Source organism: Procambarus clarkii, chromosome 61 (genome assembly GCF_040958095.1).
Source record: "Procambarus clarkii isolate CNS0578487 chromosome 61, FALCON_Pclarkii_2.0, whole genome shotgun sequence".
Classification (NCBI taxonomy): Eukaryota; Metazoa; Arthropoda; class Malacostraca; order Decapoda; family Cambaridae; genus Procambarus; species Procambarus clarkii.
The window spans coordinates 12,727,874-12,752,758 of NC_091210.1; the positions used below are offsets into that span (position 1 = coordinate 12,727,874).

Genomic DNA, 24,885 nt, shown 5'->3' on the forward strand with positions numbered 1-24,885 from the left:
ATGTATTGCGACAAAAAGCAAACCTACACAAATTAAATGAACAAATCCACAAGGGGCCGTGACGAGGATATGAACCTACGTCCACGAGCATCCCAGACGCTGCCTTAACTGACCGAGCCATTGAATCCTCGTCACGGCCCTTGTGGATTTGTTTATTTGATGCATCACGTTATTGTGATTTCTGTGTGCTACATAAATTGTGTGTGGGACTACAATATCTTGCTGTATATTGATACTCTACTACTCTAGGTACGTCACAACTTGATAAGGGTTCAAGACGGACCAAAATGTTATCAGTATGCAGGCGATGAGTCACAATAACGTGGCTAAAGTATGTTGACCAGACCACACACTAGAAGGTGAAGGGACGACGACGTTTTGGTCCGTCCTGGACCATTCTCAAGTCGATTGTGAGAATGGTCCACAATCGACTTGAGAATGGTCCAGGACGGACCGAAACGTCGTCGTCCCTTCACCTTCTAGTGTGTGGTCTGGTCAACAAAATGTTATCACTTTCATTTCATGTCACATGGGTTGTTTATTACAATGGGATTGATCCAATCCATTTGATATGATATCCAAAATATGCATAATAATGATAATGCTCAAAGCAATCAGCCTTTTGTTATAGTCCGAGTTCAGTGTACAATAAGGTAAGTACTGTATAAGGTCAAGATCATGTACAACAAGGTACTGTATAAGGTTAAGATCATGAACAAGGTACTGTATGAGGCTAAGATCATGAACAACAAGGTACTGTATAAGGTTAAGATCGTGTTCAGTTTCTTAGGGGCATATGATGGTACTAAAACCAAATATCTTAATATCCATATTATATTAACAAAACCAATATTTACAACACTGTTGTAGCATTTGTGTAACTTCCTATCAATAAAGAGGGCACCCTCTCAGAACCCCAATCATCCAAAAACAATAAAAATACATTCAAAATAAGATAATTTATACAATAACTGAACTCAACCACTTGCCAATAAGCTGCCAATCAATATACTGTAGATGCACAATTATAATAATTGTATTGTACTGCATAATGAGGTTCTGTGAATTTTGTGATACAATTAAAATTATACAATACATAAAAAATATGTAAAAATGCAAACTATTTGTATTAGATGTCATTAAAAATGCTAAAATGATTTACTGTACTCTAGTTCATACAGAAAAGCATTGTATAAAAATCTAAAATTAATTTATAAATACACCTGTCTCGAGCAGTGAAGACGATCAAACAGTATAAAGGTACAAAGGGAGAGCAAATTCAGCTTAACAGAGCAAAAGTCTACATAATTTATAGGCCAAAAATAAAAGACCAATATCAAGCATCACTAATATTATTCCAATAATGAACTCAAGAAAAAGACTCAAAGTTTGTCTTTGGGGGTTAAGTCCCACTATTCTTAACATAAGCAACATAAATAACTGTCCAAATAAGGAAAAACTTGTACATATCAGCAAAAGGAATCAATAACCGAAACCAGTTGAAAACATGCTCGACAACCAAAAATTTTGTGTTACGTCTTATAAATCATTTAATATTGCTAATTATGTGAGAAAACCCCTAGCATAAAGTGAGACTACATTTTGAAAGATTTTGCAAATAGTGCAGCAATTGCTTGAGTCTTATTGCCATTCTGTCGTCTCAATTCTTCGACGGCTTGAATTCTAGTAAATCCTATTTGTATAATTTCCTGGACATCAGATTCAGAAAAATGATCATGCTCAGATGCGGTATCCATTCCTGAAGCCCCAGATGCAGCAACAGCCTTGGGAGGTGCTGCGGAGGAACTGGGAAACTCTTGCCCTTGTGCTGTTGAGTAGAAACAGTTATGAAGTTAAAATAATGGCAAGAAAAAGTGTTAAACTTTCATTCCTTGCCAACAATCTCTCATCTCGGAAATGATTCCTTTCTACTGTACAGTACTTCAATTACATCCTGGCATAATTACTGTGTCAAGTCTTATTTTCACAACTTCATACAACTTCAGTCATACACGTCATAATTGCACACTATTCGAATCACACAGCTTTCACCATTTCTCATCATTTTCAATCACACCCTGACTGAATGTCTTAATTCTTATAAAATATTATTGTACGGCACTTGTGACTATTTCTGACTTCTCAGTCATTATCAACATACCATGCTTACATTAGGTGAGAAACAAAATGCAACATCGTGTTGCCACACTCAAATTCCTGACTTCGGCTCTCTATCGTACATACCGTATAAAAGCCATATATAACATTACATTGCCACTAATACTGTCCTCTACAAAATTTAGAAGCTCTTGTACCATGCTTACATTATTTGCTCACCTGTCTTAATTTACAACTGTAAACATGGAAGGGTTGTTAACTCTTAAAATACAACATGAGATTCAAGACTACTATACATCTGGGATCTATAGTTACAACACATACAGTACTATAATCAGAAAATTACTGCACTACTGTATCACACTGGCAAAATCATAAGCACATACATGTTCCCGAGGCTGAAGGTCCGGTACCAACACCAGTGCCTTCTCTTGCACTTGCTGCTAATGCCTCGGCAAGAGCGCGGTCTTCCGATTCCTTGGCTGCTCTCTCGGACTGGCGTCGGACCTCCTCTTCGCTGAGTGGTGTAAGGCGAGCACAGTCAGGTAGCTCACTCTCGCTCAAGAAAGTTGTGGCTGTTCCAGTAGTGCCAATATGCAGTTTATTGTTCTTTAGGTCAATACACATCTATCAAGAACAAAGATGGCATTTGTGATTTGTGCATTTAACAGATTTACTAAACAATATTTTACCTTTAATGAACACCTGTTTTGAGAAACTCTTAACTGTATTTGATGGAAAACAATGACAATTAGGATGAATGAATGAAATTTGGTCTAAAGAATATAAACAAAAGTTATAGATCCATCTCACGAAGACTTAGGGGAGGTATCCATGACTCTATCACAGCATATCTCAAAATAAAAGAATTTAAGAACAATTTTGATCACAAGGCCACAGTTGCTCCAGGCTGCATAACCTGCTGAAGTTATCTGCCAACAGTGTAAATATATCAGCCACAATCTTTAGTGGCTGAAGTAGGAATAGGAAGCTGGGAGATTGTGCAAGACCTCACATTCTTCCTGACGAGATTCTCTAGCTATATTTTCAACAAATCTAGCGGGTATGAGGTTCTACAAGTTCATTACCCTATGGATGACAAAGTATCTCCTATTGTAGTTTGAAACTGTTGGCTCTTTCAAGCCAGCCAGTCAGCTGAGGTTAGGAAGGGAGGGAAGGAAGAGAAGAAAGGATGAAGTTGGGAGAAAAGAGAGGGAAGGAAGAGAAGAAAGGGTGAAGTTGGGAGAAAAGAGAAGGAAGGATAGAGCTGGAAGGGAAGAAAGGGTGGGAATTGAGAGAGAAGTAGGAGGCAGATCAGAAGGGAAGGAGGTGCTGAGCTGGCAGAAAGGGAAGGTAGAGTCTGATGGTAGGGAGTGACGGAAGTGCCAGTCGGTCGACTGTCACATCATGTGTAAATGTTGCCAGATGCCCAGCCAGCCAACCCACCTACCCACTCGCCTATATTAAAACAATTATAAAAGCACTAACCAGAGGTTAACCAAGATTTCACATCAAATATTGATGTGTGTCAGTACTCCTTATACCACCGGCCTTTACATATGTTTAATCACTAAATTTGTCCCTCTTATTTTAAGCCAGCTAGTTTATTGTGTACCATTTTTACACTGTATTGTGTCAATAAGAATTTATTTTACAACACAGTACTGTATAGCATTTATTAATTTTAAAGTACTGTATGTACAAAATTCTTCAGCCTGGAATGCATTGTTTTCCCACATGATCTGAAACTAAATATTATATAGGAAAGTTAGACAATGAATGGATCTCCGGGCAGCCCATTCTCCTGATCGTTCCCAGTGCCACTAAACTGTACTAAATTGCCCGAACCTAACCTACCCGATAACCCACGAACAAAAAACAGGACACCGCGTCAATTTGTGAGCCACTATCATTTTTAGTACCTCGGTTTTTGGCCTTAGGAAAATTACAGGTCAAAATGCGATGTACTATTCAGGAGAACGGGTTACTTCAGGAACATAACCCAGTGCAAAACTTGGAGTAGTAGTAGTAGGCATCCATCAGTCTCAGGAGACTATGGAGTTGCACTCTAGTTGTGCTCTCCAAGGCACAAAGCCAGGGTAGGTTGATACGGGGGGAGAAGCTATCACCCATGCAGTAGGTACCCCCTTCTCCATGGCGTCTAAGTCTCCAATGGAAAGGCAAGCACCAATGCGATATGTTCCATCGCCATCGTAGGAACTGTCAGAACGAGGTTGAAGGCAACAACAAACTGTCCTATTGGCTCCAGCTCTAGAGTTTACCTCGAAGTTGGTAAAAAAAGCCACAGGGACTCCAAACCCAGAGACCGCTGTGGTCGGGCCGGAGAAGAACTCCCCCAGCAAGGGCAGGAACGACCTCAGTGTACTTGGAGTGCACTGCTAGTATTGTATGTCTTATATGATAAAGAAGAAAATAGTATCAGTGTTCATAAATAATCCTACTCACTTGGTGTCTCTTTAGCATGTCAAGTCCAAGAAGCATATCCATTGGTTGCTCTTCAAGTATGCTGAAGGATGATGCTAGAAAATCCCTCTCAATCTGTATTTGGCCCATATGAACACGACCAATGATCTTCTGTGTGCCAACACCCTTGGCAATGCCTGCCCACCGGGTGTCAACAAGACGCATTATATTGCACCTCTCCGCACAGGCTTGCGACATGATGGTCGTCTGTGCACCTGTAGTGGAAAATCATAATTATGTGACAATCACTGAAAGGTATTCATATAAAAATTTAGATATTAAGCATTGCATAATTTGAATTACTGTATAATACATAATAAGTTCCATGACCAAAACAGCAAAAATAATTTGCTAACCAACCTGAGTCAATGAAAGCCTTGACGTCGTGTCCGTTGACTTTACAATTTATGTAGAGCATGTGCACTGTGCCAAAACTTTCAGGGTTGTATTCCATAGCTGCTTCCATGTTGGCATTGATATTCTGGGGAAGGAATGCAATCTTCAGATAGATTTGAAACTCTACTTCCTAACGCAATCAAACACTGAACGTAACCAAACGCCCTTTCCTGGATGCCCTTCAGTATCTCCCTGAGCTATGAGATGATCCTGCCAGGCCTTGGGAGCATGCACCAGGTCCCTGAGCCCCACCTTTGCTTACTGGGAACCAGGAATATTGAAAATTTACTCACAGTATTTTGCTTGTTAATGCAAATACCAAATAACCATTCATGTTTCTTTTCATTGTCTAAATAATTAGCTGTAAAATTTGTTGAATGTTTTGCTTTACTAACATGTCATGCACGATACAACACATATTACTGTACTTCATAATCCCCTATATACATTATATTGAACAAATTAATGCAAGAGAATCACAAGATAGTGAAATGTCAAAATAAATCTGTTAAAATGTATTTTAACAAAGATATGACCATAACAAAATTGAGCAATGAATTGTGATTCTTTGATAAATTTTTGAGGCTGGGGTAAGCAAACATCACAGGAGTACTAATGAAGTTCAGACACCTAAATTCAATGAATTTTAGATATCCCTATTTCTGCCCTCTTGTTAACAAATTAAACCATTTCATTTCAAATCACTTACCTCCTGCTGTATCTCATTGGCTATGAGACGCTGAGCCTCCATGTCAAATGGATCGGCAGTCAACAGTCGAATTCTTTGCTGCTCTCTATCTCGTCGGATCTCTTGTTGTTCCCGGAGTACAGATGCAAATTTTTCTGCCATACAAATTCACCAAAGGTAAAAGTACTTCCAATATAAAAGTTTATATATAGAGGATGCAAAAATTTATGAAGGCATTTAAAAATGTGGAAGAAGTATATTTACAGTATATTAATATAAAACTTAAGAAATAGAGCACACTCAAAATGCTTTACATGATAGTGCCTTTATTATATACAAAACATCTGTGTCTACAAATTAACCACTTTAACCCCTGCACTGTGCACCTGTTTTTGGCAAACGTTCAACATATATTTGTTGTCTTTATAAATGTTTATCAAATGTTAATGTCAAAATGTTTCCAAATGCTACCATTTTAATTTAAAATCACAAAGAATGTTGAAAATATTAAAATATGGCCTAATTAAAAATAATTGCACAACCCTCAGAGTGCCTTAAGATGCTTTGCATAGTTAAATTGTTAATAAGTTATGTACATTTATAATAAAATTATTATTATTATTATTATAGTCTATGAAATAAATTCAAATTGAGAAGGAAATGAGTGAATGTGGCAGAGTGTAAACTCATAACGATAAAATATTCAGACTAAAAAAACACAAGCTCTGTGAAATGTGATATTATTGAAACCCTGGGGGCAGCTTCAACAGCAGTCTCCGTGGCGCAGTGGTAAGACGCTCGCTTGGGATTCCACGAGCGCTCTGTCCTGGGTTCGTATCCTGGCCGGGAAGGATTTAACACAAATTCTTAACTGTAGCCTCTGTTTAACTCAACAGTAAAATGGGTACCTGATTGTTAAACGATTCTTTGCGGGGGTCGTATTCCGGGGAACTTAGGATTAATTACTTGCCCGAAACACTACACGTACTAGTGGGTGTACAAGAATGTGACAACTCTTATATATATAAAAAAAAAAAAAAAAGGAAGAGGTCCCTACAAATACTAATTGAAGGGACCCTTGGCTTCAAAGAAGACGATATACAGCATCCAGGGATGCTACATATCATTTATGCTAACAGAATACTGTATATATACTATACAGAATGTAATATATACATTCTACAGTACAGTATATTCATTATATTTGTTAATACCTATCATATCAAAGATATTATGAAAAACTCAAGAGATGTCACAAATAATATAGGACAATGTAACAGCAGAACTTTAATGGCATTATGGCCATTAAAGACACACACTGTTGCATTAGGAATTAAGATTCATATAAGCTTCCTAAGTAAAGATGGACTGCGTCGACACAGTAAAATACAAAAATACAAATATTTATTCAGGTAAAGTACATACATACAAGGTGAAATACAAAAGCTGATGGATTCATAGATAGAACTAGTACATACAATGCCTAAAGCCACTATTATGCAAAGTGTTTCGGGCAGTACTGTAATGAGGACATGTATACTGCTTAATGATTTTGTTTTTAAGGACAAATTTACTATTAAGAGTGCATATCTGAGTAAAACCAAAACAAGTTGTAATAATAAATTATAGACACTAAAAACCCTCAGAATAGCTTCTCGGTGAATATCAAAAGTGCTCGAGGCATGAGGACAACGAGATGAATATTGTATGAAGTCCTCAGCCGAATACTTCAGATTTGGCTAAAATTCATCCTGGGAAGTACGGGCTTGTAAAAAAACAAAAAAAACATGCTGGTATCAAAGTACTGTACTGTAACGACTTCTAATATTTGAAACATTAGAGGAAACAAATCGTGAAGCTGCATAAACAACAGTTCAACTTACCCAAGTCACCACTGGTAAGGGCTTCCGCTAGCTTGGGGTTGTTGTGGCGAAGCAGAGCCAGTTGCTCAGGGTTGGCCATCAGCATGTCTCTTATCACTGCTGGGTCATCTTCACCTCCTAGTTATGCAAAAAAAAAAAAAAATGGCTCCAGATTGCATAGAAAAATATAGTATGCACTATTTTGATGCAAAATTTTTAATTATATTTTTACTATGCAGACAAACTTATGGTAAAACAATAAATAAGTGCATATGGTAATGAAACAAATACTGTACATAATAGTCATCTTAAAACAAACATTTCATTGAATTTACAATACAGTACTGTATGTACTGTGTATCTTTTCAGCATTTATTCAAGAACCTACTGCAGTTCCTCTTACCTTTAATGTATGTTAGAAGAAATTAAGCCACTACAGTAACTCATATGCTATCTTTAATGCACACTAATTACTGGTAATAGAGCTGAAGACATCAACTCCTATTCATATGTGTTAACATCAATGTCCTCTCATGTTACTGTATTACCCAAATATGGTACAATATTTTTAATTAAGCCTTACCGTTGAAATGTATTCTCTCTCTACTGCAACTAATGTAAGTATTGGCTAGTTAATAACTATTTAAGTACCAACTATAATCACTAAGAAATAAACAAAACTCCAAATCATGTTACATCCGCTGCCTTCTAGGAACCAAAACTGGAACCTAGCTCACTCTACGAGATGTAGAGGAGCAGGGAAACAGAGATCAACCACAAAACTGGGGAAAACACAGCAGAAAGCACAGACACAATAAAATGCGACTGCATGAAGAAAATTAAGAACTTCTAGGTAAACAAAGCAAACAACCAGGCTGTGACTCATATGTCGCAGCGGCATCGAACAGCCTGGTTAATCAAACCAGCAACGAGAGGCCTGATTAGAGACTGGCCTGTGAGGATGTTGTTCCTCGGAATCAACAACAGGTAGTCAACAGGAACAGATAGGTGTGGGGTAAATACCCTATCTGTGAAGAGTTTGGCCACCACCAGATGGCAGCTCAGGTCACCTGGGCTCTTGGCCAGCCAGCCTTTCACAGTTTTGAGACCTATGCAAAACCCCACAAATTCAGGGCAGGGATGGAAAGGTACTGGAGGCCTACCAGCAAATGGCTTTTCATTACATTCGATGCTTGATTTTAGGGAAGAAGCCAAAATTAGCAGAGGTAGGTCAGAATATGAATCCTCTGAAGATGAAAACATTGGAGAACCATGCAAGCAGCCATGGAAAGATTTTGAGGTCATAAGAAAACCAAATGGCAGAGCCCAAAAATTTTGCAAGTGGTGCTCTTTGCTGAACCCTAACCAAGCCCTTAACTCTGAAAGAAAAGGGGCACACCAATAGGTATCCTGGAGATCCAAGCAAACAAGACTAAATCTGATGTGTTTACCTGGAGAAGGTTTCGGAAGTTCTTTTACTCCCCAAGCCTGGCCTGAGGACAGGCTCGACTACAACCAACCAAAACCTTACAGCAACCCAAAAATATTCCAAAACCCATATTCCTCCAAAATCTAGATCAAGTCTAGGATGATTAACCTCAAAATGCATGCAACGTATTGTATTCTAGAGCAATGTATTTAATGCAATCCAATTATTAAATAACAATTTGCATTTAGCGTCAATGTCTGAATGTGATCGGAACCAATATTGGAAAAAATATGGTTCCAATAGCCCAATGGTGTCTCCCAGTAGTTCTGGGAAGCCACAAAATAAAGTGAAGTCAAATGAACTTGAGCTCCTGGTCCTTTATCGTTATATGTTGATAACAGCACATGGCTGCGAGCATCCACATCGAAAAACCTGGTTGATCAGACCAGCAACCAGGAGGCCTGGTCAGAGACCGGGCCATGAGGATGTTGATCCTCGGTATCATCAACAGCTACCTGATCCAATATCCAATCTTCACTATTTACAGTACAGTATACTGAATTTATTTTGGCATTTCATCTGAAAAATAACAAAAAAGTTCCTTTTTTTTCTCCTTGGCTCTCATCACAAAAGGAATGCTGCTGAATGCCAGAATAAACATTGACCACTGTCAAGGTCAAAATTTGGGTAGCGATATAATTTTTGGTGTATATTACACACTTTTTAATACAGATCTACTACATACGTCAATCAAGTAAAAGAATTTTGGGAGGCATACATGCAGGGCGACAACTTTGATAACAGCCACACTCTGGGGGGTTAATCCCAACTTTTAGAGATGCAACTATGATAAAAATGTTGACAATACAGTCAGAAATAAAAAGTTATAATTTGGATCAAGCAATCCTTAGTCATAAGCCACCTACAGCCAATCTACATATACATAATTAAGCTCTTACAGGGCTAGTCAAAACTGCATGTAGGAGAATTTACACAACAAAAGCGAAGGACTGATTAATACAGCATTATTCAAAACGTGCAACAAAGATGATGTCTCAAAAGTCAATACAAAGGAATTTTAACTGGTGTAAAATGTGCTTTAATGATGTACAGTGTTGCACATCATCATCTTATCCTGCAATGCTTAAAAGAAGTGTCGAGTAAAGTGAAATACCTTTTTCTGGGCAGCACACCAATAGCTTTCCTGAGCTTATTGCACTTGTACCTTAGGGTAACCCCCAAATATCACTTTCCTGAGACTTTACTGGCTCTGAGTGGGGCCAAGATTGTCCCAATATCTTGTCCCCTAAAGTGTACGGGTGAGTATGTGCAGATCAAAAATCCTGCCAAAAAACATTGAAATGTCACAAAACAATCTGCATCTTCATGAAAGAAGAGTAGGCAAGAGAGTTGGCGCATGTGTAGCGTGGCTGTCCCAGCTATCTTTCGGAATGTCTGACTTTACCAGTCTTTTCACATAGAGATGTTGCTTGCTATGTAATGCTTGTCAGCTATCTGGGCAGTTCACCTTGGCAGTGGGTTACTCTTTGCTTAACACATACTTTTTCACCCATTTTAGGGGGGGGGGAAAGATATTGGTTCTTATTTCCAGTGGATGGAGAACATCTCAGGAGCCTCCTGACACTTGGGATGGCCTTGAGGTGTTAGTGCAGTAAGCTCTGGCTTCTTAAAGACTTGCTACCTCCCATTAATTTTATACTAATAGTACACAATAGTGCTAAGAGTCCAGTTATCAATTCCTAGTGTGTACTTTGAGTCATCGAGAGGATGCCACGCTGACACATCATTCCCACCTGTGTTCCCCAAGCCCAAGTCCCCATCATCACCCAGCTGTTCTTCCACACCCTCCTGACCTGCCACTTGGCCTTGAACATTATTTGATGGGGTCTGACCCACAGATGCCGAAGATGAGCTGCTCCGACGGGTACCAGGAAGTTGAATTCCACTGAAGTCAATCTGGCCAATTTCTGTTTCAAGTGAAATACAGGGTACAACAGATAAGCAATTATGCTTTTAAGTACCAGATATAAATAAATTACACTACATTTGTTAAGTTTATGAGAAAGGAATCATTAAAAAAAAATAGTCCAAGTGTTGAATGTAATGAGATACCTCTTTCTGGTGGGGTCCTCTGGTGCTCCCTGAATTTCCCATTTGGTAAGCTTCAAACTTTGTATACTACACAAGACTCCAAGATTCACGAGCACCTCCCAGAAGCAGTACAGTACTAGAATCTGGCACCTCATTAGGGGCAAGGGAAGTATGGGGGTACCAGATCACCTCACTAATGCAAAGTCAAAACCACTAGAAAGGTAGGGCACAACAAAACAAGCAACTGCATGGACAGTACCCATCCACTTGGGCTGGACGGTAGAGCGACGGTCTCACTTCATGCAGATCGGCATTCAATCCCCGACCTTCCAAGTGGTTGGGCACCATTCCTTCCCCTCCCTGCCCCATTCCAAATCCTTATCCTGACCCTTTCCCAGTGCTATATAGTCATAATGACTTGGCGCTTCTCCTGATAATTCCTTTCCTTTCCTGCATAGACAGTATTGGTATCCCCGACACAAACATGCACACGTTTATTAGTGACAAGTGACCACTAGTTAGCAACACTTGCTAGTCACCAGATGGCCGCCTGAGGGTTAGGGTAACGTTTCTCGAGTCTACACAATAAAGAAAGTCATCAATGTTTTCGGCAGTCTTAACAGAAAGTTTTATCCCATTTGATGTAATGGAATACCCCCTTTCCTGGCGTAGCCATTAATAGCTTTCCGAGCCAAGTGCTAGTCCAGCTAAATCGTAAGAAGATGTACCAGGCGTCTAAGACCCACCTTTGCCTACTGGGCAATAAGATCAGAGCCTGGCTCTCTCTATGAGGCAAGCAGAACATGTAGATCAAAGATTAACCCAAAACTGAGAAAGAAACTGACTAGAAAGCATAAGCACAACTTAACAAGTAGCTGCTTGAGGAAAATTAGATATCTAAAAATATTGAGGCAACTGATCATTTCCATGGGGTAAACACCTTAACTGTACCTGACCACCACCAAGATCACCAATGAACTTCTGTCAAACAATCACAGACAAGCCACTATTTCACTATCTCCTGGAATGTGAAGCAACCAATGACCTTATTAGAGCTTTAAGAGTCCCTGAATCTTGCAGTAACCATCCTGAAGCCATCAACACTGCAATTCTCCTGGTCAAGAAAGGTATGGACAGCTTCATACTGTCAAGCAGTATCCTTCCCCACGATAACCGCCACAGAAGTAAGGACTGACAATTTAAATGTGAGCTCAGTACACAATATATCCTTTCATGACCAAAGATCACATTCACTCCAAAAAATCTACCACTTACAGGCTATTCATGCCTGTGCTACCTCTTGGGTGGCTTAATCTTCATCAATCACCAAGGGACCCTGCCAGTCTGCTCCCTTACTCATGAGAAAAAAGGGAATGGGACGAGGACAGGGAGCTACTGAGAACCCCACCATTAGTTCCCTAAGCTAACTCACGATGGTGCCTCAGCAAGGAAGACTTAACATTTTTTAAAAAGAATATACTGTACCAATAAACAGAAAAATGCAACCAGGAATTACCTATTGGAGAAAACAGCAGAAGAAGGGAGCTTGGGAGAAGAACTTTAGGTGTGCACCAGACACACAAGTGCAACACAAGCATTACGAGCCCAAAGCCATCTAATAAATAGCACGAATCCAAAGCCCTATTGGATCCAGCTCATCAAAGCTCCTTACTATAAAAGTACAAATAAAAGAAATGGAAACATCTCTCATGAGATTTCCCCTGCAAAAGGAGGCGAGAAGACTTAAGGCACAGCATCACATGCTCAGGAAACCAGTCATAATCCATGAGGCCTTTGACAGAACCTTCAGCACCTCGTCATGAGGGAACAGAAGGGCGAAGAAAGGGGAAAGTGCAAGTGACACATGATCCATGTAAACTCCACACACACTAGCTATAAACCACATGGCTGCATGTCACAGTTGTAGTCAACACACCTGACAAATGACATGATTCACGTAAACTCCACACACTTGCTATGAACTACATGGTTTCATGTCACAGCTGTAGTCGGCACACCTGACAAATTGCACTGAACCAGCCCGGTAAACTCTTACCTGAAACTGGGTGCAGAAGAGCTTCCAACGTGCAAGGAATCTAAGGACACCAGATAGAAGAGAACGACCTCTCAAATTTAACGAAGGGAGATTCTATAGTAAAAGGGAAACTTGGACATGCAGCCATCCATTACACCTGAGAATTCTCAATGTTTTCTTTACAAGGGTCACACAAATATTGGGGAACCTTATTCTCAAAAATCAAAATAATGTACAGTATAAGCAAACTTCTGCCATTTCCCCAGTGAAAATAATGCAGTGCTTACTAGCCAGATAGAAAAATACAACTGAGACTTTAACATAAAGGAGTCAAATCCAGGTTAAATCCATGCTCCTCGGGAAGAATTATTTAAAGCACTGTATAGCCGAACCCAAGTAGCAGTAAGGCAACACCACAGAAGAAAATTACAAAGCAAACCCTAAGTGGAACGGAGGAGGTTATGACTACATAATAATTAAGAAGGTACAAAAGTCTCCATCTGAAAAACAAATCATCTAGTTTGGAGACTTAAGACAAGTATGGTTAAAGATGCATGAGGATGAATCCTCATCCAACATCTCAAATGAAGCCAAATCTTCTACAAAGGTAGAGTAATGGCATACTCTTGAATCCCATGGGGTAACCAAAGAATTCCCAAAAGCTTAAATCCAGAAACAAAATGAGGCTCTGTAGCTTCCCAGAGTGCTTGCAAGGCAGGGAAGGAGCCTCAAAGCTCTTGAGTTTCTTAGAGTTATCTTGAGATGATTTCGGGGCTTTTTAGTGTCCCCGCGGCCTGGTCCTCGACCAGGCCTCCACCCCCAGGATGCAGCCCGTGACAGCTGACTAACACCCAGGTACCTATTTTACAGCTAGGTAACAGGGCCATAGGGTGAAAGAAACTCTGCCCATTGTTTCTCGCCGGCACCTGGGATCGAACCCAGGACCACAGGATCACAAGTCCAGCGTGCTGTCCGCTCGGCCGACCGGCTCTGCATACCCTCACAGAATAAAATAGGTATATAATCACCACCATCTGCTTGAGAGAACTAAAACCTTATAGGACTTGATGCTGGAAGGGAAGGATGGGAAACTGAGCACTTATTAACAGACAATGTTTATTGAAGCTAAAAAAAACAAAGCACAAGTCAAGACAACCAAATGATTCAAATACAGTATCCCCAAAATAACAAGCACTGAATGTAATGAAATGCTTCTTTCTATTGGGGGCCCCCATCTGTAATTTCCTGTTCCTGCCCTTCCCATCTTTCCATGGTTCTCAGGGTTCATTTTGACAGGCACATATCTGACGGAGGCCCTGATTCACCAGGCTTGCCATCTGGTAGCAAGCGAGCGCAGTTAACTAGCAGTTGGCACTGAACAACTACTATGTACAAAGTCTGTATCAGAGTTATCAATGTTTTCCATGCAGTTGCACACTTTGGTGTGCTTTACCTTTCTGGTAGCTATTACTTTCAACGTTGGTTGATCTTGTATCCTTGGACTTCCCTTGCCTCTTTTGAGAGGGGCCAGATTCTGGTCTTTGTCCCCTAGTAGGCAAACATGACTCATAAAGACCTGGTGGGGGTGTTTTAGGCTTGGAGCTATCCAGGTGGGTAGTTCAGGAAGCTACAAAAGGAAGCCCTCCAAGAGAAAGGGAATAAATTCAGGAGTCTGTCAAAGATGGAAACTGTGACTGCCAGTGTTGACACTAGAACATATGCACAATGCTCTGTGGTAGCTCATATGCCATGCTGTGAGGTAATGGTCAACAGATCACAAACTCATGAGTGAATGACCCTGAGCACAACAGAAGGAATGAGGCCCATTGATGTGAAGAGGAGATCAAATCAAAGTATGATCTTTTCGGACTTAACAAAGGACATTCTGCTCAGGCAGAGAATGCTACATCTGCAAAGTGTTTGACCCATTTACCTTCTGGACATAAAGAAAGCATTTCAGCCTGGACATAACCCAACCATTTCTATCCTGTCCTGGAATTGAACCCAGGTCCCTCAGTTGTGAACCAAGGATAGAAACTAACATGCTACAAGACCTATCCCTGCAGAGATACCAGTACAGTACCTGAAAATTCCCAGCAGTGCCACACTATATGTTGCCCAGCCCAAATGCAAGATCCGATATCCAAGGAAACTGTGGAATCTTACATGAGGGAACAGCCCAGTGTAAGAACTAAGAAATATAACAATTAAGTCCAAAAGTACCTTAAAATGTGTTCCTAATGTTAAGTTGAAATCAAAGCTAGATAAATCAGAATAAAATTATATACAATATGGTACTGGATTGACACTTTCAACAGCCCTGGTCAAAAGGTAATTACCTAAGTGTAATTACCTTTTGAAGGTGACCTAGTTCTCATGTATATTGAACAGTTTTATATACTGAAGCACCAAATTACAAATAGACTGCTTGAAAACATTTTGCCTGGAATTTATCAAACATAATTTTATAAAACTCTTACAGTGGAATGTTTTCTACAAACAGTCTACTCTCATCTTGGTGTTTCTGTATGATGCTACTGGCACATTGTGTTCTTTTTAAACAAACATGTATACCAAAAGTCAGTACAATAGCCACCAAAAGATATACAAAGGATGAATTGGGCTTCCTAAACCTTAGTGATCTATATTACATGAATGGTGAACAGTGGACGAGGAAGGTGAATTTTTCTTACGAACAATCAATTGCCAACAGTTAATAACACGAAGCACAATCCTCATTGTAGACATTGTCGAATGTTGTGAGACAATGAACTACACTTTAGAACACTTTACAGAACACTACAGAACACTTTACAAAATAAACATAGCAAAAAAACCAAGCTGACATGACACATAACTACAGTATAATAGTTAATGGTACTCTAAAATCACAATTTTCACAACTAATATTACTAGTGCCTTTGTTGCGGAAAGGAAACCTATGTTTCACCGAGATGACTTTTCAACAACTTATCACACATGACTTGATAATGGTCCAGGACAGATCGAAACATTATCGTTTCGTCACTTTCTGATGTGTGGTTTGATCATCATATCTTCAGCCATGTTACTGTGCCTCATCATCTGCATGACTTGTCAAGTGTGAGGGTATGATCTGTAGCATAACACATTCTGAAAAGCAACCAGTATTTAATTTTACACCACCATGCATTGTGTGTTGAGTTGGGAGTCACGTCACCTTCTTCCTTCCCTGGTAATTCAAAGTGGCATAGGTTAGAGATGATTTGTGTCAACCAACAGTAAACAATTGTTATTGACATGCAGGAATATCTTTAGTACAATCTTCTTGCTAGAAAACAGTAGTCCATACAATAGGTGTACAATAGGTTTGTAGAGCAAAATGATCATTTGATTTATTTTCCTTGATTCCAAACATGCATTTGGCAATTCACAGAATTTGGTTTGCTTTTGTGCAGGTGGAGTATTCTCATTTGCTGGACTACAGTCAAGGATTAACACATTATAGTATCCAAGTTTTACCATTTTCTACAGACACCAGGAAAGAACTTGTGCTGTAGATTGTGAAGTCGTCTATTTTGATACATTAAATGCCATTCAAGTCCATTAACTATGTATAGAGATAAAGCCAGATAATTTTTCATTGCAGCTATGTATTTGCATCTTTTACTGTCCATGTAAAATTTTTATTATACTAAAATTTCATAATTTTTTTATAAATGTATAAATATATTTCTTGCATACATGATACTGTACTCTCTTTTAACAGCTCCCTTTGGTGTAAGTCACAGAAATAGTCTTGTATCACCTCCTCAGAGGTACACGCTCATACACTGCCTCTTTCTTGGGGATCTGCCGTGATGAGTCGATCATTAGATCTTTTGGAATTCAGTCTTCAAAGACGCGTATTTTGTTTTGTTTGTCTCGTGTGTTGGTAGGCACCAAGGATGACGTCATGGTGACTACAATGGTGATGACATGAAACTTGACCTACATTTCAAGGATAGTATACCACTGTATGGTATAATGATCACTATTCCATGGTATGATGGAATAGTCATATTTGAGTACATGTGGGCATGAGTTTTTTACCAACTATAAACTTGGTTGATGAATTCCCTCTTCAACTGTCAGGACCAGATCTAAAATGTTGTTATCTCAAATACAAGTAGTCTATGTAAGATCAAGTTTTTGTTTTGTTTTGAGATATAAACAAGAGTTGTTACATTCTTGTACAGCCACTAGTACGCGTAGCGTTTCGGGCAGGTCCCTGGAATACGATCCCCTGCCGCGAAGAATCGTTGTTACAGCCAAGTACACATTTTACTGTTGAGTTAAACAGAGGCTACAGTTAAGGATTTGCGCCCAGTAAATCCTCCCCGGCCAGGATACGAACCCATGACAAAGTACTCACGGAACGCCAGGTGAGTGTCTTACCACTACACCACGGAGACTGTTTAAGTAATTCCTCATCTTTAACTTACAATATGATATATTCTCCCAGTCTACTGCCTTGTGCGTAAAATCTCTATAAGGGCCCAGTGATCAAGTTGGTCGGCAACTTCTGTAGATGTTCTTCTGTTGGTGCTAAGTCAGCTCTGTAGCACACCTGTAGCACATGAATTTGGTTTCATCTTGAGAAACTTGTGCCATAAAGTTTCCGAGTTCCTCACGTTGTTTATGTGCTCATTCCTAGGTACTGACAGGATGTTTGAATTTACAGTAGTACTGTTCCTACTCTTGCAGTTCTGTTACTTCTAAATGATGGGGGGAAAATTCCGAGAGAAAATAAATCAGCAGCATATATGCTCGGCCCATTACTCAAAAATTCTGATACTACAGTATCAGGGTTTCCTGCATATGCACAAAGTGCCGTACATTTGTTCACAAGGTTTGTGGCATCATGAACAAAAGGCCTTTCAGGTAATGTTCAATACAGCTAAAGAGGAAGATAGAGAAGGTAAGGGAACCTGAGATTTGATCAAATAGGAGTTACTATGGCATGCACATTATTTACATATATATATACAGTATATAATTCCCTGGAGCTACAGTATTACTGGATCATTGGGAAGAGAACTACGTCCTCTCCTCAGTCTATTACCTTGATCAGCTCTCCTCTCCGTATCTTGAGCTATGGAAGAAGATAAAGAAAATTAAATAATATTACTTCTCTGGTTTTTTCCTCACCTTAAAAACTGTTGGGCCTATGTTAGAAGAAAGAATAAGGTAGCGACTGAAGTAACTTGAAACATCGCTTCTATATCAGATGGTACCTGAGGTATAGCTGAATTCTCTATATTAAAAGTTAAGCTAGAAGCAATTTATTAAGATTTCAACAATCACGTATCTCTTAATGTGTGTGGCAAATGTTTCATGTATCGTGACCTCCAATTAGCTTTCAGATCTTGCTCTAAATGTGCACCAAGAAATCAATGTATCTACACCATAAGAAATTTATCATAATATTTATTATCTTTTTCACGGATCAACAATACTTAATTAATTTAATATGAACCTTTGGTGTGTTCCTAAACACAAAAATGTAAAGCATTCCCCTTTCCAAAAATGTGGCAAGAACCACAAGAACCCAATTAACTGCTGTACATGTATCTTACAGTATAAACCTACTGCCGTGAGAAAATACATGCGCAAAAGCTTTTGGAGACATTGGTTAGTGTTATACTTACCTCACTTCTTGAGATTAATAAACAATTCTTAATATTCAAATTATGTTTGCAGTTTTGTATTTTCTATACTGTATGTTAGCTTCTTAATTCACTGCTCAACTACTACTTACAACAGTAAAATGTCTTTTTCAAAGTGACATCAATAAAACATATTTCATTGGTAGCCCTGTGATCCTGTGGTCCCGGGTACGATCCCGGGCCCCCGGCGAGAAACAATGGGCAGAGTTTCTTTCACCCTATGCCCCTGTTACGTAGCAGTAAAATAGGTACCTGGGTGTTAGTCAGCTGTCACGGGCTGCTTCCTGGGGGTGGAGGCCTGGTCGAGGACCGGGCCGCGGGGACACTAAAGCCCCGAAATTATCTCAAGATAACCTCAAGAAGATAGCCCAATATACGAGCAAAGTGTAGAAAAAACAACTTGTCCATTACCACTTAAGATATTAGAAACTTGATTCATTCTTTCATCATGATAAAAAGGCAAGAGCAATGAAACGGTAGCCAGCAAAGTACAATAAGTTAAACAATATTTAGTGTTTAACTTACTCAAACCTTAAATCATGATGCAGGGCACAAGTCATAATAATGTGACTGAATCAAATAACCCACTTTTACATATGAAATTAAAATAAAATTATGACATTCTGGTTCACACTAGATCTTTATATAAAGTTGTGATGTATTTTAATTATCATGATGTGAATATATGATGTGAATATATAATATACATGATGTGCATTTCTGCCCGAAACGCTGCGCGTACTAGTGGCTTTACAAGATTGTAATTACCATATTATGTATCCTCACAATCCCCATGTACCTTCTTGTATATGCATAAATAAAATAAATAAATAAATATTATGGCTTGGTCATACTGACCAATGATTTTTCTGGTGCTCTATCCATTCATGGTAGACTACAAACCACCACATGAATAGGAATGACAGAATTCCTGTTTTTTTTTTCAAGCAAAGAATGGTTCTTTGCTTGAACCACCAAAGAACGACACCTGATCAAACCCCCCAGAAGGTGAAGGTGTCATGGAAGATGTGAAGGAATGGATGCTAAACTCCAAGGTCCAGAAAGCAACAGTAAACTGGCCATGAAGGAGGAGTAGCCAATCTACAGAGGAACTCGGGCAGGAAGAACAGGACAAACACCAACCTGATAAGGGGGGAAGGGGGGGAATGTTCCTGTTCATTGCTACTACTTATACTCTTCATATTCTACTATACATTATCACATGTTCATAACTTCATTATACCATTAAAACTGATCAAGTTCTATATACAGAACAGTATAGTAATGTACATTGCAATATAACTTTCCCAAACGCCTTAACATATCTCTACTATTATTTTATACTTTTTCTTAAAGCAAACTGCATGTACTATATAGAACAACAAGTTGAATAAAGAGAGTTATTCCAAATTTGTTCCTCCTCCTCCTCCTTCACAACCAATTGAAATATTCAGCTTTTTGCTTTTTTCCTTCATAAACATTTTATGTGCAAGAAGCTATTGTTTCTACCTTAATACCCACCAACACGCTCAGCACCCCTGACGTATGATTGACGCCTGGTTGATCAGATCTCCTTTGGAGGGGTTTATCACGCTCTCTCTTGAACACTGTGAGGGGTCGGCCAGTTATGTCCCTTATGTGTAGTGGAAGCGTGTTGAACAGTCTCGGGCCTCTGATGTTGATAGTTCTCTCTTGAACACTGTGAGGGGTCGGCCAGTTATGCCCCTTATGTGTAGTGGAAGCGTGTTGAACAGTCTCGGGCCTCTGATGTTGATAGTTCTCTCTTGAACACTGTGAGGGGTCGGCCAGTTATGCCCCTTATGTGTAGTGGAAGCGTGTTGAACAGTCTCGGGCCTCTGATGTTGATAGTTCTCTCTTGAACACTGTAAGGGGTTGGCCAGTTATGTCCCTTATGTGTAGTGGAAGTGTGTTGAACAGTCTCGGGCCTCTGATGTTGATAGTTCTCTCTTGAACACTGTGAGGGGTTGGCCAGTTATGTCCCTTATGTGTAGTGGAAGTGTGTTGAACAGTCTCGGGACTCTGATGTTGATAGAGTTCTCTCTCAGAGTACCTATTCCACCTCTGCTTTTCAAAGTGGGTATTCTGCACATCTTGCCATGCCTTCTGGTCTCATGTGATGTTATTTCTGTGAGACTCCAGTTTCACTTAGTACTATATCTCATATATATACTATATATAGTACTATAGTACTATATATAGTACTATAGTACTATATGTTTCAGTACTATATCTGTACTACATAGAATACAGTATATCACTCACTCCTGTCTCATTAGAATACAGTACCTATACTTACAATACAGAACATTGCTTCTGTCTCACTTAGAATACATTGCTACTTATTCAGAATACCAGTACATTACTACTCTCCCTGAATACATTACTACTTACATAGAATATAGTACCACATCAATACTACTCAGAATACAATGCCACATCACTCACTCCTGTCTCACGTAAAATACTTCGTAATACAGCCACTCACCAAGCTTTTCATAAAGTAAATTTTGACCCATTTACTTTTCAGTTTCCCTGATGTTTAATAGTGTTCACCTCACGACAACCTCAACAACACAAAATTTTAATATAAACTTGGTCTAATTTTGGTACTGAAGGCAGCGTCTGTTTAGAAAGCCCTTACATGTACTTAACCCCTCAAATGTAATACAGTACATATTTAAAGATACAGTACTACATTGAGGTGTTTGAGTTTAATAATAGTTAAAAAATCAAATGGGGAAAATTGCATATGGCAGTTGGAGCACAGGAGGAAATTGCAAATAGCAACTGGAGCAGGGTATAGGTTAAGTATCAACCAGTAATTCCTTACCCGAAGGGACTGAGCGCTGCTGCCGCCTCTGCTGCATATGTTCTGCCGCCCTCCTGAACAGGGCACTGCCTCGTATGATCATGATGAGCTCTCCATCCTTCACTCCATAATCTTTAAGACTTTTCTTATTGTCTGTAAGTGGCTGTGCATTGAACACTACCACCATTTCTCCCACAGGGATTCCAACCTGCCAAATATATATAATCAGTAAATTCAAGCAAATTGCCCCTACATAACTTAAAGAAATAAAATATTCTTTCTCTGTACAATACTTCAGATCAGATTAGCTGAAATTTTGATGTTAATGGTCTAGTACTGCACAAACAAATGATTTTCAATTCAAAGTAAACAACAACTTGAGTTGAACAAATCCACAAGGGCCGTGATGAGGGTTGGTACCTCCATCCGGGATGATCCCAGATGCACCTTAGTCAACTGTGTCACGACGTGGAAAAAACTGCAACCTGGGGTGCTACTGCCCTCACTGCCATGTTGTGGCACAGTTGACTAAGGCTCATCTGGGATCATCCCAGGCATATGTTCGAACCCTCGTCACGGCCCTTGTGGATTTGTTCATTTGATATATCATGCTATTGTGATGTGTGTGTGTAAAACTTCAGTTGGTTGTGATCCTCAAATTCAAGGCAACTGCTCTTTTTTCTCCCCATTTATCCCATAAACTTATGCTATTTATGTCTTTTAACACTTTTATTTTCAGCACAACTCATTGTAAACACGCACTATAAGAACTCTTCATACAAAAACAATTTTAGCCAATAGCATTTTTTTGGCTTCATTCTACCTACTAGTGCAGGGTCTACATGTTTATTAGACTCTGGTGGCCAGATACTGGCTACTTTATTCTAGGCGACACTTTAAAATCATACTGCACATAGTTGCCTAAAGGATATACCTTGCAGCTATGACACCCTACACCAGACCCGAAGGTTTGATACAACTCCAGTCAGATTTCCACGATATGAGAGACTTTGAGAAACCCAATGTACCTTCTAGTAAATAAATAAATAAATAAATATGCAGATTTTTTTCACTCTTGTCACACCTTACCTCCATTTCACAGAGTGCCTTGAAGTTCTCCAGCTCCAAGTCCTCCGCTACCTCCAGCGGAATGATGTCATTCTCTGTATTGACGGAGATACGCATTTTTGGAAGCCTTGTTTAAGGACTGCCAAGTATGGCTGTAGTGTATTCACCTACTATTCACCTAGTTGTGCTTGCGAGGGTCGAGCTCTGATCTTTCAGCCCGCTACCTCACTATGGTGGCTTCAATAGGGTGTAGTGGTGCTGGAGGGCTCTATTGTGAACCCTGGGAGGTGTGCCTGGGTGACTCCTGGGGTCTGACGACGCCGAGGAGAGCCTTTGTGTGACTAGTGATGGGAGCAGTTGCTGTAAGGCTACTCTGAAGGGTGGTTGTGGTGGCCACGGGATGGGCTCGTGTGTGAGGATCTGGGGAAAGACTTGTGTAGCGATGACGGGAAGGGCTTTGTGTGACAGCCCTGAGACGGGCTGTAATGTGGTGGGGCTGGGAAAGGCTTATGTGTGATGGTCGTGGGAAGGAAGTGACGCGACTCCCTTCTCTCTCTCTCTCCAGTTTGTTTACATCACGTAAGTCGACGGCACAACACAATGTATCTAAATAAATACTTCTTGTATAATTACTATATTGGATCTACTACACATCATAGAGTACTCTTTAAATAATCAACTTATATTCCCTAATTCTATAGTATTTTGATCTTTTCAAACGGGTATTTTTAAGTATCCAACACGATTTGTGTTCTGTCGACTTCCTCACACCACTTGTCAACTCTGTTGTCAGCCTAAACTTATTTACATTTTTCTTTTATTCCGCGTATGACTAACCATCTTGTGAGATGGGGATATTACCTCATGGTCTTATTACCCTGTAATCTGTAATTACTTTAATGAATATTACCCTTTAATCTTTCATACATAATTCAATATTAGGGGTAGCTGCAGTGTACCTAATTAAATCTCTTTAAAAAAAATGGTGAAAGCATATACTAGAAAGTACGTTTTATAAACTATGTACTTAGTACATGCACTATATAGTAGTTTAAATAAACATAAGAACAATGAATTATTATTTGTCTATATTTATATCCGTAACAAAGGAAGCTGGCAGTGCTTATAGCCTATACTACGCTATAATTAATTCTAGCGACCTGTGCGTATACGTCGTGGACAATATGCTTGTGTTGAACGCAGTAGCTGTAAGGAAATGTATATGTTTATCTCTCAGAATGTTTGGTAATATGTTTATTGTTTGTGATGTGTGTCTATGTATGTATTAACACGATGTACTGAACGGGGTGAGAATAGCTTGAGCTACCTCATCCCTTTGTGTGTATTTTACCTCAATAAACTTATTTCAATTTCAATTTTCAATTTCAGTAGCTGTAGGAGCCATGGGTTCAAATTCTAACGTATTTAAAAACATTCTCAGTACAGCCTAGTTAGTTAGTATACCATATAAATTGATTACGTCAATTTTGCTGCTTGGTGAACAGAAGCATCAGGGTGAAAGACACTGTCCATTTTTTTTTAATGTTAACTTTTTTTCAATTTTGCTACAAATTACCTACTTAAAGTGATCTGTTAGATTAAGGACTTGCCCGAAACGCTATGCTTGTTAGTGGCTTTACAAAAATGTAAAAACATCAGTGCTATGTATTCTAATAAACCCATTGTACCTACTTATATATATATAAATAAGTAAATAAATAAATAAACGTCAAATAACAATTACCCCAAATGAGTAATCTTGATACGAGAGAATTTTATCGTGAAAAAAAACTTATGTACAAAATGTATAAGCTGTTAACCTGTGAACTGCGCAAAACTTGAATCCCCCCCCCCCCCCCCCGCCCCCAAGCAATGATCCTATAATCTCTAATGAGACCTCAAGGATTCGAACCTAAGCGCCCAGGGTTAAAATTGAAATTGAAATAAGTTTATTGAGGTAAAATACACACAAAGGGATGAAGTAGCTCAAGCTATTTCTCACCCCGTTCAGTACATCGTGTTAATACATACATAGACACACATCACAAACAATAAACATATTACCAAACATTCTGAGAACGCCCAGGGTTTTCCCACTGGCTGTCAGGTACGGATTCCACTCCACCATCGATTGCCAAAAACAGTTTTAGAGTGTTGCAGATGAAGTCACAATAAC

General features: G+C 39.3%; 2 protein-coding genes across 7 annotated transcripts in view; one reads left to right on the forward strand and one right to left on the reverse strand.

Annotated features, from left to right (window-relative positions):
- Positions 1 to 820: 820 nt before the first annotated feature.
- rngo (DNA damage inducible 1 homolog rngo) lies at positions 821 to 23,495 on the reverse strand. 6 transcript variants are annotated; one of them, XM_045768639.2, is made up of 10 exons: positions 22,731 to 23,489; positions 21,663 to 21,849; positions 18,208 to 18,237; positions 10,852 to 10,965; positions 7,570 to 7,686; positions 5,708 to 5,841; positions 4,963 to 5,083; positions 4,585 to 4,817; positions 2,505 to 2,745; positions 821 to 1,828 (listed from the first exon to the last, which is right to left on the reverse strand). In XM_045768639.2, the coding sequence occupies exons 1-10, from the start codon at positions 22,824 to 22,826 to the stop codon at positions 1,596 to 1,598; spliced, it is 1,506 nt and encodes a 501-aa protein (XP_045624595.1). In that variant the 5' UTR covers positions 22,827 to 23,489; the 3' UTR covers positions 821 to 1,595. The 6 variants fall into 6 exon arrangements, with proteins under 6 accessions (XP_045624595.1, XP_045624593.1, XP_045624597.1 ...); XM_045768637.2 differs by having other exon boundaries at positions 10,792 to 10,965; XM_045768641.2 differs by lacking the exon at positions 10,852 to 10,965 and having other exon boundaries at positions 22,731 to 23,495.
- The window catches only part of Ent3 (equilibrative nucleoside transporter 3), a 38,552-nt gene continuing 36,878 nt past the window's right edge, over positions 23,212 to 24,885 (forward strand). The window contains exon 1 of the mRNA XM_069307818.1: positions 23,212 to 23,288. The gene's annotated coding sequence lies outside the window, so the exon portion shown is untranslated. The remainder of the gene's footprint in view (positions 23,289 to 24,885) is intronic.